Source organism: Camelina sativa, chromosome 12 (assembly GCF_030686135.1).
Source record: "Camelina sativa cultivar CO46 ecotype springtype chromosome 12, ASM3068613v1".
NCBI classification, from domain to species: domain Eukaryota; kingdom Viridiplantae; phylum Streptophyta; class Magnoliopsida; order Brassicales; family Brassicaceae; genus Camelina; species Camelina sativa.
This window is the reverse complement of record NC_141891.1, coordinates 1079725-1095388: the sequence shown is the minus strand read 5'-3', so window position 1 is coordinate 1095388 and position 15664 is coordinate 1079725. Positions and strand designations below refer to the sequence as shown.

The 15664-nt window shown below is 35.8% G+C and overlaps 3 protein-coding genes across 3 annotated transcripts; 1 reads left to right on the top strand and 2 right to left on the bottom strand.

Moving 5' to 3' along the window:
- Positions 1-769: 769 nt before the first annotated feature.
- On the bottom strand, positions 770-4620 carry LOC104729376 (phosphoenolpyruvate carboxykinase (ATP) 1). The gene is made up of 13 exons (XM_010448313.3): positions 4286-4620; positions 3886-4181; positions 3373-3569; positions 3144-3297; positions 2967-3051; positions 2795-2895; positions 2372-2670; positions 2041-2214; positions 1897-1962; positions 1635-1813; positions 1382-1551; positions 1124-1292; positions 770-1025 (listed from the first exon to the last, which is right to left on the bottom strand). Exons 2-13 carry the CDS (start codon positions 4164-4166, stop codon positions 882-884), a joined length of 2019 nt encoding a protein of 672 aa, XP_010446615.2. The 5' UTR covers positions 4167-4181; positions 4286-4620; the 3' UTR covers positions 770-881.
- A 2698-nt stretch (positions 4621-7318) lies between these two features.
- LOC104729375 (protein RMD5 homolog) lies at positions 7319-9438 on the top strand. Its single transcript, XM_087479279.1, has 2 exons — positions 7319-7591; positions 8008-9438. Exon 2 carries the CDS (start codon positions 8049-8051, stop codon positions 9198-9200), a length of 1152 nt encoding a protein of 383 aa, XP_087335405.1. The 5' UTR covers positions 7319-7591; positions 8008-8048; the 3' UTR covers positions 9201-9438.
- A 1612-nt stretch (positions 9439-11050) lies between these two features.
- Positions 11051-13688, bottom strand: LOC104729374 (putative E3 ubiquitin-protein ligase EDA40). The gene is made up of 2 exons (XM_010448311.3): positions 13022-13688; positions 11051-12925 (listed from the first exon to the last, which is right to left on the bottom strand). The coding sequence occupies exons 1-2, from the start codon at positions 13412-13414 to the stop codon at positions 11183-11185; spliced, it is 2136 nt and encodes a 711-aa protein (XP_010446613.1). The 5' UTR covers positions 13415-13688; the 3' UTR covers positions 11051-11182.
- Positions 13689-15664: the final 1976 nt, after the last annotated feature.

The window sequence follows — 15664 nt, the reverse complement described above, 5'->3', positions numbered from 1 at the left end:
AATGTAGGAACTAACCGGATTTTGAATCCTGTCATTTGACCTAGTCAGTTGATCGTTAGAGATTCTATAAATTCAACTTGTTTTTACATTGTTATGTAGATTTTGCATTCAAGTTTTTAAATTTTTTTTAATGGATTTTAAACAAAAACTTTGTATTCAAGTTTTTAAAGTTTTAAAAACATTTAACTTTTTCTTATTGATTTTCAAAGTTTTTGTTTTAATTAAAAAAAATTAAATATTTTAATAATAGAAACTTGGATAATAAATTTATAATACAATATGAGAACTAACCGGATTTTGGATCCTGTCATTTGACCTAGTCAATTGATCGTTAGAGATTCCATTAATTCAAGTTGTTTTTACATTGTTACGTAGATTTTGCATTTAAGTTTCTAAATTTTTTTAAAAAATATATTATTTCATGGATTTTAAAAAAGTCTTCTTTTAAAATTATTTTTTTTGTTTTAAAATTTTTATGATTTTATATAATACTAAATTGTATAATAAATTTAGCCAGTTATACCAACAACAAGATTGTGAAGATGGAGATGGGATCTGCGGGTGTCTATGTTTGCTACCGTGGTGGAGATTAGTGATCCATGTTGAAAGACTGATGATTTCTTGCGAGTTTTGATGTCCATTTTTCCTTGTATTCTTGGAGAATTAACATAATAAATGATGATAGATATTAGATAATACATAATAGAGTAATCAAATTACATATATATTATGGTAAATCATATTCATAAATCTCCACCACAATTTGAAATTTCTTTTTTTTTTCAAGACCACTTCATATCAAATTTTCTATTCTCTTTGACACAACAAAAACACAAGATTCATTTATTTCAGAACAATAGATTTCTCGTTCTTTTCGATTTCTAGAAGATAGGACCAGCGGCGAGAATCTCCTCAGTGAGCTTACCATCCACACCCATCTTATGGTTAGCAAAAACCTCGAAGTTCTTCTTGAACAGACCTCCCAGTTTCACCAATGTTTCCTTGTGTGCCTTCTTATCCGACCACTGCATTTTTCATATATCCCAAAATCAACAAATACTGTATGGTTCATCATCATCACTTACTACCATTATCATATATTAGAGATTTTGCAGAAACTTACGGCGTTGATAGGGTCCAAGATCTCTGATGGTATCCCTTCGATCTCAGTTGGGATTTCAAATCCAAAGATTTCAGTTTTCTTGTAGTTTGCCTTCAACAGGCTTCCTGAATGGATTGCATCAATGATCTTCCTAGTGTATGCCAGCTTGATTCTGTTTCCAACACCATAGCTGCAAAAACAAAACGTAAAACAGATCATGTTCATATCCTACAAACACGCGCAACCAGGCAGTTTTGTATTATGTCTCGGTTTCTATACCTGCCACCAGACCAACCAGTGTTCACGAGCCAAGCAGTAGCACCTTGTGACTTCATCTTCTCAGCTAACATAGCTGCATACTTTGTTGGATGCAACATTATGAAAGCTGCACCAAAACAAGCTGAGAATGTTGCTGTTGGCTCCTTAATGCCGTCCTCTGTGCCAGCAACCTATATATGTTGCACAACTTTGCTTTAAGGTTTCTATATAGACTAATCCAAAGGAAAAATAAAGACTTTGCTTTGGTTCATACCAGAGCAGTGTAACCACTGATAAAGTGGTACATGGTTTGTGCCAGATTCAGCTTGCTCACTGGTGGAAGAACACCAAAGGCATCACAAGCCAGAAGTATCACATTTTTCGGGTGTGGACCAACACAAGGTATTTTCGCATTCGGAATGAACTCAATCGGGTACGCAGCACGTGTGTTCTCTGCAACCAAGGAGAATCAACGATGATCATTCTATTAATGGTAGGAAACAAGAGAGACCAAAAGAAATAACAATTCTTTTTACCTGTAACAGATTTATCAGTGTAATCCACTTCTCTCGTGTGCTCATCAAACACAACATTTTCCAAAACTGCAACGCAATGACAACCTTATTATTGTTAATATCAACTGAATTGACTTTTTTTCTCAAGAAAATTCATCTTTCTACCTGTTCCAAACTTGATGGCGTTCCAGATATCAGGCTCCTTCTCCCTCGAAAGATCAACACATTTAGCATAGCACCCACCCTCAATGTTCGAAATACCAGTCTCAGTCCAGCAATGCTCATCATCTCCAATCAGATACCTGTTGTGATCCGTAGACAAAGTCGTCTTCCCGGTACCTAAAAATCAACATATATAGAAAACAAATAAAATCTCAATTCGCAAGGTGATTTCAACATACGCAGGTTTCAAGTCAGTCCAGGGTAATTATATTGTATCATTTTACTTAACTTCCTACTATCATATCACCAAAACATGGTGTTTGAATTACTATACCTGAAAGTCCAAAGAAGAGAGCAACATCTCCATCTTTTCCCATATTGCAACCAGAATGAAGGGAGAGAATCCGACGCTTAGGCATAAGGTAATGCATAACACTGAAAAGACCCTTCTTCATTTCCCCGGCATACTGAGTGCCAAGTATAACCATTTCCCTCCTAGCCAGATTAAGGTCCACGCTAGTAGACGAAGTCATGTAATGAGTGTAACGGTTACACGGAAACTGTCCAGCATTGTATATAGTAAAGTCCGGAGTACCAAAGCTCTCAAGCTCCTCCTGAGTTGGTCGAATACACCTGCCAGCCACCCCTCAACAGTTACCAATTTTGTTTGCTAAATTGTTGCTTTCTTTCACCCAAAACCCAAACCTCGAAGGTACAACAACGATGGTTGATATACAAAGGACACTTTTTTTCTTACATGTTGTGCATAAACAGTGAATGGTAAGCTCTAGCTGAGACAATCCTAACTTTGATTCTGTTCTCCGGATCCCAATTCAAGTACTGATCATTAACAAAGACCTAAAATAAAACCAAAACAAAAACATCAAATTCATATCCGTAACTTAGATCCAAAGTTTTCAAATTTATACCTTTTCCAAGGAGTTCAAGTAATCAACAGCTCTTTCTCTGTTCACCATGAACGTATGCTCATCCATCTCAATGTTAGGCGAACCCCTAAACCAAAATCAAAACACACAAAAATCAGTAAACAAAAAAAAACAGAGTATATAATAAACCCCGAAACCTCCATCGATCAGAATACTCACTTTCCCCACCAAAGCTCATCCTCAGTAGTAGCATCTCTAACAACACGCTTATCCCTCGGAGCACGACCAGTCTTAGCACCAGAAAGCGTCGCCAAAGCTCCATTAGAAGTGATAAACGAACCTTTCTCATACTTGATAGCTTGCTCATACAGCTCTACAAACCCAACAAAACAAAAAAATCAGAAACCAATCTAATCAAGTTTGGATTTTTTTGGGTTATTTGTAAAACCTGCAGGGGAAAGGTTGTAGAGGACGTGAGTAAACTTCAAGGAGCTATCACTGACGGCACCAGTAGCCGGAGAAAAAATAGAATGATGTTGGCCGTGAGCATACGCCGGAGTAGTTGAACCGTCGGCTTTCTTCTCCGCCGGATCTCCTCTCACCACCTTTGGTCCTGACTCTCTCGTTAACGACGCTAACGATGCACTGTTCACAATCCCAACAATATTATATTATTTTCCACGTGTCATTTTATTCCACGTGTCATGTCCATTAAAATTATTAATTTGTTCGGTAATAATAGTCACGATATAGAGCAAAGAGCATTTAATTTTTCTTTGAATTACTAAGCAAAAAAAATTAATGATATTTGCAGAATTAAAGGAAGAAAGTGTAATTCATAATTTTCCAAGTTTAGTGTATATCACGTTTGAAATATTTAGCTAAATTACTAAATATTTTTATATTACGTGTGAAATAATCTTATAGTATGTGAATGAAGATGTTATTATTATATGGTAACCTGATAGATTGAAGCTGAATCTTCTGGCGCTCCTCCTCGGAAACAGCGGCAAAAGCAGCGGCGGCTCCTTGGTTGATCGGTGTGGTAGGAGCAGAACGTTTCTTTTGTAAGGAGTGAAGCTCATCGATGGTTGATACATTCACCGTCGGACCACTATCGTCATGGCATACTCCTCCGGTACCTCTCTTTGCTGCTCCGGTCGTTATCTTCGGCATCACCGGTCCTTTCGGGAAACTAAACCCTCCGTCACCGTTTGTAGCATTTCCGTTACTGCCAGACATCTTTTTCACCGTTTCCTGTAAATTATTACCACCACAACACGAAAACAGAGTTATACAAAAAGTTCATCGTGATCATTTCATTAGAGATATTGAAATCATCGACGACGTTTGTTATTTACCGGAGAGACAGAGAGAGAGAGAGATCAAGAAACAAGAAGACTGAGAAAGAGATTAATGATCAGAGGAAAAGATCATTTAAAGGGAAGAGATGATGATGATACAAAAACAAAAAACGATGCGAAGATTAATGTGAAGAGAAGAAGGCAGAGTTCGTGGGGTTTTTAAAGGTTGGAGATTTTTTAAACCATGGTTTGTATTTAACCGGAGAGAGCTTAACCATGGTTAAGATCTATCTATCTTTCTCCTCTCCTAGGAGGAGCCTTCATTTTTTTTATTTTCTCTATTTTAACATCATAACCGCTGGTCTGATAAAGATGACTATACCATTTAAGATATGTCCCCACACGATAATGTAAAATAATTTATTTTGTAAATTTATTTTTGTAAGAACATATTTCTGTTTTTTTTTTTTGTTTGTTTGAAAAAAAAAACTCGATAGCTCGGCTACGTACGGCTATGGTATGAAATTCAACTTTTAATTTTGAGAAATCAAGGATAAGATTTGACTTTTTTTTTTAACTAGTATTAAATCAGATTAATTAATTTTATCTAAATTAGTTCAGATGGGAAATAAATTCTTAAGAAAAAAAACGAAAGAAATCAAGTGTGTAGTGTGAGCCAACTTGCATTTTTTTATATTCAACTTGATTATTTAAAAAAAAAAAATTTTAAGTGAGTTTGCAAAATGGTAAAATATGATTTTTACGTTTTTGATCATCGACGTGGACGACGTCTCAATCATGTAATGGTAAAATCATTTTCGCAAGTGTCATTTATTACAAAATTACTTTTACTAGTAAGTGTTACTATAGTAGATGTGTCTGTTCCACTTGTGAAGGTGTTTTTTTTTTTTTTTTTAAATGCGTTTGATCGTTTAGGCATATCGAAAAAGATAGACATAGAGCTCCGACTGTGTATTTTAGGAGATGGGCACGCATCTCAAAGCAAGTGGATTCGTGAGAGGACACGCAAGGAAGGAAGTTGAACATATATATCATACCCACAAATACGTACGTATCCTAATTTATACTACTAATAATCAAGTACTATATTGTATGAATCAGGAAATTACAACAGTGGAACGTTACGAACATGAACATGATGATTGTTATATATATTCACACAATTACAACTACGTACCTTCTTCACGTGTCGTTTCAGAATTAATTGTTTTATGTTCATCACTTGATTTTGTAATTAGTTTATCAATAATTAGAGATGATTCTACAACCAGCTTTCTGAGCCCAAAAGCGAAGGAGAATAATTTTTATCAGAGACTATGCAATTTGCATGCAAGTATGGGCGCAGGCTAATGAAGACAACAATAATAAAACTAAAGTGTAACTAATTATTATAAAAAAAAAAAAAACTGAGGCAAGAATCTACGGTTCGGATCTTGATATGATTAAAAAGGTGCACAAGTCATAAAGCACCACGTCCTATATCATTTCATCATGCACAAAGTCTCACGAGATTTGCATTTTCATCACAAATTAAAGATTTGTTTATTACAACGTAACTCATTCAAACATGTATGTATGACTATGACCTGACTAATTTTTTTGGTTTAAATCTGAGTGTTATTTTAGATCAAAATTCGTATTTTTTATAATAATATTTTTTTAATCAACAAACTATTGACAATATTAGCCCTATATAAACTGAAAAATTAATTTTATCTAACTTTAATAGTCTCGAACCCGATCGGCTGATTGACTTTAATTATGATTGGTTTTAGAGTTTTGAAAAATCAAAGAATATAGAAAAACGTTAAGCAAAAATTAAAGTCTTTCGTTGAAATTTAGCTTATTTGGAATAGAGAGTTTTCTTTTTATTGGTTGGAGAAAAAAGTCTTTACGATGTTGGCACATATATTATCGCGATGGAGAGAGACCACGACTCACGGGAGAGAGTACCCATGAAAGTTTCATGACAATATATTTTTGGGTTGTCGGTCTAGGCCGTGACTGATAGATGTTCACATCAATGACCCAAATTCCAAAAAGATGAATTAATTTTGTGTTTATTAACTAACCAAAACAATCTCTCTATCGTTTTTTCATACTAGTATAAATAATACTAATCTCTCTGACCACGAATAAATCATATATATCATAGTTTCAACCATTTTTTTAAGATATTAAGATCAGACGATTTCTATCGGATAACCCATTTTGAAAAGAAAACACTATCTCTTCTTAAAAATGGAAGGCAACACTGTATATTAAACATGTGCAAGGGAGTGGTTAGTACTTCGAAATTTACTTTTTGAATGTTCATTGGTTCTTTACTCTTATATTAATTGTGTAAGCAGTTACATTCCCATTACAGATTCCAATTTTGTCTCTTTGTGGGGGAGGCCGATTCACTCTTCTCTCTTTTTCTTTTCTCGGTTATCTCAATTTTCACAGTTCACTTCACAAAGATAGTTTTCTACTGATGTCATAATTGAAACGCACTATTTTCTCCCCTATACATATTCGTTTCTGTGCGAGTTTGTATATAAAAAAACCAATCACACGAAAGAAAACACTCTATATAGAATCTGTGTGTGTATATACCTATATATATATCAAAATATATGATTTGATAATAGCAAAAGAATAGTACTATATGATTTTCTAATTTTGTCTAATTATATAGTTTTTAACACAATTTTTTCCATGTTAGATCTCTAAATTATTTGAAAAGTTTTGTGGTTCCTACGTACTACTTTGCTATTTAAATGGTTTGATAAAACATTACTATACACACTTTAATAAGTGTTAATAGCGATATTTATAAACTAAACGAAAATTCAAAACCAATCGGTTATTAAATACGATTACGAATTTCAAGTCCCTGTCACGAAGTTGGACGTTTTTGTAAATTATTTAGTATGTTGGTCCATCAGCTTTCGGACTTTTATTTGTAAACCAAAGCATTGGATCTCAGTTTTTGACTATAATTGGGCCTTAAAATAGATAATGGGCTTAAGTTCAGAAGACCCAAATATCATCACTAAGAGCTGGAAATCGTCTGTAGTATACTCCACACAACATTTTTACCAATCCAACGGCTGAGATTAGTTCTTTCACAATAACACGTGATGGTTTCTCCGTGATTGGTAAGGATAATAATAATCTCTGAAAGAGTGTGTGTGATGATGAGAAGAAAGAAGAAAATAAAGAACCCAAAAAAAAAAAAAAAAAAAAAGACAAAGAAAAATCACGAAATCTGTTTTTTTTGTTTCCTCTTTTGTTCATCGGTTCGTGTCTTAATTTGATCCACCAACTTCATCTTCTTCTTACCTTTATCGATTTCAGGTACGATTCACTTCTTTTGTTTGTGTATTGTAATAACTTAATAATAGTCTTTGTTCCATTTCCTGGATTTCGTTTTTGTTCTGTCTTTGATAGATTTAGAATCTTTAGTTTGAAAACTGATCAAGATCTTTGATTTCTGGAATTCGTTTTTGTCTGAATCTGTTTATTCTTTGGTTTGATTCTTCCTTCCTTCAATTGAGTTGAATACATAAATAAAAAAACGTAACTTTGGATCCTCTGTTATCGACGTAATGGATTCTTAAGATTTGATCGATCTTTTAATGTATTGGTTTGATTTTGAATCAATTTAGAGACTTTTGAGATCTGTAGTCTTTGAATCTTACTTATAAGAAAGTGTCTATTTTTGGTTGAGACTGAGATATTGACTTTTTGAGGATTTCACCAATGTCTCTCAGGTTTTTTTGATTCTTATTTCGAGTGATTTGATTATCTGATAATGGAGCTAAAGAGCATTAAGGATGCGTTTGATCGTGTTGCCACCAAGCAGAAACTCTCTTATAGCAAAACCAATGAGATTGTTCACTTGCTCTCTCAAGAAATCGACAAGGCCTTGAGTCTAATAAAGGAGACTCCCTCTGATCTTGATCATAGATCTATTATCGCTGATGTGAAGAAAGCGTTTGTTGAGATTTCACCAATCACTCAACTTGAAGCTGCTGAGAAAGAACTACACGTGGCTCTTACCAAGTACCCGAAAGTTCTTGAGAAGCAACTGAATCCAGACATATCAAAGGCTTACAGAAACAATGCAGAGTTCGATACTCATATCGTGAACCAGATTATCGCCAACTTTTTCTACCGTCAAGGGATGTTTGACATCGGTGACTGTTTCGTTGCTGAAACTGGCGAATCCGAGTGTTCCACGAGACAATCTTTTGTGGAAATGTATCAGATATTAGAAGCTATGAAGAGAAGAGATCTTGAACCTGCTCTTAACTGGGCGGTTTTAAACTCGGACAAACTAAAGCAAGCAAGGTCTGATCTCGAGATGAAGCTACATAGTCTACACTTTTTGGAGATAGCACAAGGGAAAAGCTCCAAAGAAGCTATCAACTACGCGAGAAAACATATCGCCACATTTGCTGATAGCTGCCTCCCTGAGATCCAGAAGCTCATGTGTTCTCTTTTATGGAACAGGAAACTCGATAAATCACCCTACTCCGAGTTTCTCTCCCCAGCTCTATGGAACAACGCAGTCAAAGAGCTGACACGGCAGTACTGCAACCTACTAGGTGAATCATCTGAAAGCGCGTTGAGTATAACTTTAGCAGCGGGTACACAAACGTTACCAGTGCTATTGAAATACATGAACGTGATGGCGAACAAGAAGCTTGATTGGCAGAACATGGAACAACTACCTGTAGATGCACAACTGTCAGAGGAGTTTCAGTTCCATTCGGTGTTTGTCTGTCCAGTATCTAAGGAACAGTCAAGTGATGAGAATCCTCCAATGATGATGTCTTGTGGACATGTGCTTTGCAAGCAGACGATTAACAAAATGTCAAAGAATGGCTCTAAGTCTTCTTTCAAGTGTCCTTATTGCCCGACTGATGTCGACATCTCAAAGTGTCGGCAGTTGCACTTTTAAAATGTATGACCGGTGAACTGGAACCAAAAGTTCTGAATCGGTGATATCTGTGTCAAAATGTAACCTTTTGTTCTGTTTCTTTTTCAGCAAGTTTTTAAAAGATGGGGCTTTTGTGTACAAAGATGGAAGTTTTAGATGATTGGACATCCCATAAGAATGTGTTTTTTTTTTTTGGATGTTGCTGTTTGTTTGTTTGTTAAAAACTTTCTGAATATAGAAATTCTTTTATATTGCAAAACTAGTTTAGAAGTTGTGTTATTATTATACACTTGATCACGTTCACTATACATATGTGATATGTCCAAAGTATATGTTGTAACTGGAATCACATCCAATAATAGATAAAAGCCTACATCAGACAAATCACAGAAACAGGGTCTCTTCTAATTTACATATCATCATCGCACCAATTTGTTTTTTACTATTTTTTAAAAATTTATTGATTGTAGTTTCATATTTAAGTTATTATTAAAAGAAAAATACTTAGGTTCATCCCTAGGGGTGAAACTCTCCATTCACCCCTAGGGGTGAAGCTCTCCATTCACCCCCTCTTCTCTCAGCCAATCAGAATCTTCCATTTAATATTTCATTTAAAAAGTAAATCAAAATTAAATTAAAAAGCAAATCAAATTAAGGAAACAAATTCTGTATACTTTTAATTAAGGAAATTTAAATATTGGATTGGTTTAGATTTTTAAAATTAGAATAAAATTATATGTCGGTTTGGGTTTACAAATGAAGTGGTTAGGGTTTAGATTTTACAACTAAAACGAAATTATATGTCGGTTTGGGTTTACAAATGAGGTGGTTAGGATTTAGATTTTACAATTAGAATGAAATTATATGTCGGTTTGGATTCACAAATGGGATGGTTAGGGTTTAGATTTTACAAGTAGAACAAAATTATATGTCGGTTTGGGTTCACAAATGAGATGTTAGGGTTTAGATTTCACGATTAGAACAAAATTATATGTCGGTTTGGGTTCACAAATGAGATGGTTAGGGTTTAGATTTTACAAGTAGAACGAAATTATATATCGGTTTAGGTTCACAAATGAGATAGTTAGGGTTTAGATTTTATATATGTCGGTTTGGGTTTATTAAAGAGCGGTTTAAATTTTTTAATTTTATAATAATATATACATATTTTATTTCCTTATTTTATAAGGGGGTGAATGGAGAAGTTCACCCCTAGGGGTGAACCCAAGTATTGTTCTTATTAAAAATAACTAGTATTTATCAAAACAATTATATTTACATCCTCCGTATTTGCCTCTTTAGATTGGCAGGACTTTAGTACTTCTTCAGCTGTACGTATTAGAGCCTTCGACATTTTACAAATTAAAGTTTAATTATCTCAGCTTTCAGTTTTCAGAATATGTGCCTGAGGCTGAAGGAGAAAAGGGAGCTATTAGGAATATAGTTCAATGTATATCATTCTTTATTGTGGATTTTAGTGGAGAGAGCACATATGACATACTATATATCTATCCAAATTAAACGTACCAAAAACAATGGAGCACTCATCTAAAAATTTCCACTTCACTTTGACCAATTGACTAGAGTTGTTAATGGGGAACATAATTGTGAAATTATATAATGGGGAACATAACAGAGGCACAAAAAAGTAGCAATAAAAGAGAAAAATGAACAATCATCATGAGTTTTTATTCAATGTACAAAGTACATGAGACAAAAGCAAATCCCAAATTCCTCCGTTGAAAAGTTTAGAGTTATTATTAAGTTAAACCAATTTTATTTTATATTTTGTAAACTATAATGGAGAGTTAGCCCCTACCACTTTTTTAAAAAAATTGACCCCTACTACAGAGTTGTACATACAAAACTGATTTCCATAAAATTTTCATTTATCATATACCTTTGTATTTTTTTTCTTTGTATCACACACCATTACAAAACTTAAGTCATAAAAAAGAAGAAAAAATGGTAAAAACAGCAAAATTACATAAAACAGAAAGAAACTAAAATCTAGCATTTTCGAATCCATGGAGGTCACTGACTCTATTCATATGTTTCCTCATGATCGCCACTTTAGCCAATCTCTCAGCTGCTCTCCACGCTGATGTAGGCGTAAGCGGCTCACTCTTCTGAACCACCGGCTCTGGACTCTTCACCGCCACGTGTCTACCTCTCAATCGGTTCAATTCTGCCAGCTCAGCTTCCAAACCACGTAAGCTCGCCTCACTCGAGCTCAAACCGTATTGCACCAACAAAGCTCTGGCTGACGTCAGCATCCGCTCAGCCCCGGAGTGATCATTGACTTCGGTCAGCCGCCTAGACTCGGCTAGGGCACGTGTGCTGACGTGGAGGTTCCTCAGCCTTGCGATGTTAGAGTTAGACGATGATGATCTGACGGCGATGGGACGCGGTATCGTAACCGCTCGATCTTCACAGTGTCTAATCTCCTGAGTCGTAGGATCCACGTGGCGAGATCGGACGGTCATGATTCTCTGTGATCTACTATTAGACGGAGGTGATTTGAGTTCCACCAACACTTCTCTTTCTTCATCGCCGTACATGTCACCCAACCGAATCAACCCGGATCCAAGCCAAACAGGTCGACCCGATAACGAATAAACCGACGTCACCTCTCCTTGACCCGACCCGGAAACTAATCCGAGGTTTAAAGTAAGATCCTGAACAGACAAACTCAACAGACTCTTAATCCGTTTAGCAAACACGTCATCATGATTACACGCGCCGAGCCACACAGTGTGCGTCGGGATCTCCAAGTGAGAGAACCGCGTGGACGTCACAAAATCTTGCTGGGCTAATTGGGCCTGATGTTGGGCTTTACGGTCCGTTAACACGAAGATGGTGGTGAAGAGATTTTTCTGGCGGCGATCTTCGATCACTTTAGCCGCTTTCTTAACCGCATCGTTAACGCTCATCCCGTCGCCGTCGCCGGAGATTTCGTCGACGATTCTTCTAGCTAATCTCCTTCCGTTCGCCGTCATCCGCCGCAACGGCGACAAGCGTTTCGAGCTCGACGAGAACGAAACCATCGACAAACGATCCGTCTCCCGTAGAGACGAGATCACGAGCCTCATCGCTCGCTTCACCGTCTCAATCTTCCCTCCGCTGACGTCTAACACCGTTACTAAATCAACCGGAGATCTACGCGCCGCCGTCGGTAACGTCGGAGATTTGATTTTCATCAGAACAGAGTAAGTCTCGCAACCTCTCGCAGCCGCAACAATTGCAGCTTCTGAAGACAGCTTAACGTCCACGTGTCCATTAACGGAATCCGTTAACGGTGACGGCGTGTTAACGTAAAACCCTTTGAATTCTCCGTTATCTTCTTCGTCGTCGTCTTCGTTCTCGTCTGATTCAAGTATGGTGTTGAAACCACCGGTACGAGAGATTGGAGATGAAACTAAAGGCTCGTCGTCGTTGTAGACTCGTAAGGACTTGTTGGTGGGTTTTGATTCTCGGATCCTGGAGTCGGATTCGGATCCTGATTTCGGAGATTTAGTGTCAAGCTCGTGGAGAGGAGAAGAGAGAAACAGAGGAGGGAGAAGTGAGGTATCTCTCCATGAGGCACCACAAACAGGGCAGTCGGAGAGTAGATTCCGATCACCGGTGCGTGAAGTTACGCAGGGGAAATGAAACGTGTGAGAACACTCCGCCGTGAAAATCGCAGTTCCTCTTCCTGCTTTAGCTGTTTGTAAACAAATCCCACATTTGCTGCTTATGCTACCACTCTGTTTTCATCATAACACATAAACGTTAAAAATGTGAACTTTGAGTTTTTAAAATAAATAAAAAAATCTCATTTTTGTTTGTTTTTGGATTCTTACTTTGGTGAAACAGAGTTTTGATTTGAGGAGAGAGAAACTCGCCGGAGATTTAGGTGAGGAAGGTGTAGAAGAATAAGAAGAAGAAGATACGCTGAGAAGAGAGAGAGGGCTTCTGTTTCTAGTCGGAGTTACGTCACCGGAAGTTCTGCATTGAAGCTTGGGACTAGCGGGAAGAGACGGTGAAGAAGGAGTAGCAGTGACACCACCGGCTATAGCAGACCAACTCTGACAACGAAGGGTAGAAGAATCGGGTCGGGTATCGGACCTTGGGGTAGACGGGTTAGAGAAAAACCCGAATCTTGAAGTTGATGTTTTTTGACGATCAAGTGAATCATCGTCATCTTTCTTTTTATGTATGGAACTCCAAAACGTTCTTTTCAGACCGTTGATCATCTTCTTCTTCTTTGTAGTGATGAGTACAACAAAATTTGTTTTATGAGAAGGAAATGAAAAGTTTTTGAGATTTTTAATGTAAAGAAGATACTAGAGAGACTGGGGTGTGGGGAGAAAGATAAAGAAGAAGCAGGAGAAAATGGTGGGGTTTGAGTTTTTTATAAAAATAAAAAAAAGTGGCCTCCTTTTTGTTTATTTCACAATTAAAGTTGTCATTGTGAAGATTGATTATTGGGATTATCATATTTTTAAGAAAAATTAAAATTAGAAAAAATAACATCTAAAAAGCTGTAAAATTGTTTTAAACGTTACTGTTTGGCTTTTGGTCTATAGACTGAATCGAGTAGATCATCCTACGAGTCTACGAATGGAGTAATTCTTTTCTTTGCCTTTAATTAACTCAAGCTCCGAATCATTGGTGTAGCTTTGACACAGTCATACTTTTTGTTAAAGACAAGATTTAAATGTGGTAGATGTAATTAATTTTATCACGCAGTCAAAATGCATAGGTGAAAATCTTTTTTTTTTATATATATGGTTCAAATTGAATGTAGTTAGTTAAAAAGATAAGGAAACATAATAAATGAACGAGAGTGAATGGAGAAGAAAGAAGATGATATCTTTATTCATAGAGACGCCCAAACAAACAGCTAGCAGCCCCTATTACTGAGTATGTGTAGTACATTACACCACTGACTACTCTGCTTCAATTCTTTTAGGTGTGCTGAGTCGGTCCATTTTTATCTCTATGCTTCTCTTTTTTATTTAATGCTTCTCATTCACTTTATCTCCATCTCTTTCTTACACATGTTTTATATCACAGCTTTTTCAACGTACATGGCATGCACTGATTCACACATATATGTGTGTTTGGATGCTTCACGTGTATTTGTTGTCGTCTCTATTATCTCAAAGTTTTCATTCAAACGGCACTGGTTTAAAAGCACCTCTCTGACCAAGATTAATCTATTTTTTTTGTTTCTTTATTTTAACTTACGAAGATCAATCTTTATAACAAAATATAATATACTATTATTATCTTGACGATTTGAATAATGTGGTTAAAAATACATATTTATATTTGGATTTGGAGGTATCTAAACATTTTAGGACATAACAAAAAGATACTGACATACTACTGTTAAGACGACTTAGGACTAAATTTTTATCTTAGTATTCTAATTATTGTAAGTGTACCAATTAACTTCGCACATTCCCCAGGTTTCAGAAGATTTTGGTTGTTTCTTTCTGCACTTCCATGTGCCGCACCGAAAACATATATACTACAAAACTGTGTTATGAAGAAGTGACAATTTACGCGTATAATATATAGTTTTGTTTATGTTTTAGAGCATATTAACTACAAAGTCTACTTTTACTATATGGATAGACTGGTAATTAATTGTACATATAGGAGAGCAGGTCTGTTTACGTGATTATGATGATTAAAATCAACAAATTACGTAACATGTACCATTTTATGTAACTGTATATAGTTTCATTTGTTGTCGGTAATTTTATTCAAAGTGTTTGAATATTAGACTCATATGTTGGTATCAAGTATCCAACCAACATATAAAGAGACAATGAACCAGCATGAATTCACGACGACACGTATAGTTATTTATCACAGCTACAAGTTCCAACAAACCTATTTTCATTATCAACCTTTTTTAAAAAATTATGGAATAATCACATTCGACAAAAGGATAAATCTCAAGGAATAATAATAGACGAGGTATATTATGATAATTAGTTTATTAGAATAACCCATCTTATTACAAGAAATAAAATTTTACTAACATATTAGTTGAACTTAACAAATCGAAGGCGTCTAGGCGAGCCGCACCAGTGGCCAGTGCCCGGACATGTTTATAAATTAACTTTTATCAGTTAGCTTAATTAAGGTCCTCTATACTAAATTCACTATACGACACCATCTCACATAAAACCAAATCGTAGGTCATTCTCGAGAAGTGTACTCATTCAGTCATTTGTGTTTAATCGTTGGCACCCGTCGTATATATAAAAAAAATACGAAAATCTAAGCTAAAGGCATCGAGGTCACTTATTTGTTATATTGGTCAAGAATTGAGATCGGACTCTATGAAAAAAGTAGCCACCTAAATATTCACACATATACATATTTGTATTAAAATCTTAATTATCTTGTCTGATCATGTGGTGTGGTTGAGTGTATAAGATTTACTCATTCAGATTTTTTATCAAGACCCACCATACTTTCAAAAT

Bases quoted from the DNA above. Each gene is read 5' to 3' on its own strand.
- LOC104729376 (XM_010448313.3), bottom strand. From the start codon at position 4,166: ATGTCTGGCAGTAACGGAAATGCTACAAACGGTGACGGAGGGTTTAGT. The intron at 3,570-3,885 runs GTTACCATATAA...GATTGTGAACAG, and splicing joins ATTCAGCTTCAATCTATCAG to TGCATCGTTAGCGTCGTTAA. The intron at 1,026-1,123 runs GTAAGTTTCTGC...TGAAAAATGCAG, and splicing joins TCTTGGACCCTATCAACGCC to TGGTCGGATAAGAAGGCACA.
- LOC104729374 (XM_010448311.3), bottom strand. From the start codon at position 13,414: ATGATCAACGGTCTGAAAAGAACGTTTTGGAGTTCCATACATAAAAAG. The intron at 12,926-13,021 runs GTAAGAATCCAA...TGATGAAAACAG, and splicing joins CAAAACTCTGTTTCACCAAA to AGTGGTAGCATAAGCAGCAA.
- LOC104729375 (XM_087479279.1), top strand. From the start codon at position 8,049: ATGGAGCTAAAGAGCATTAAGGATGCGTTTGATCGTGTTGCCACCAAG.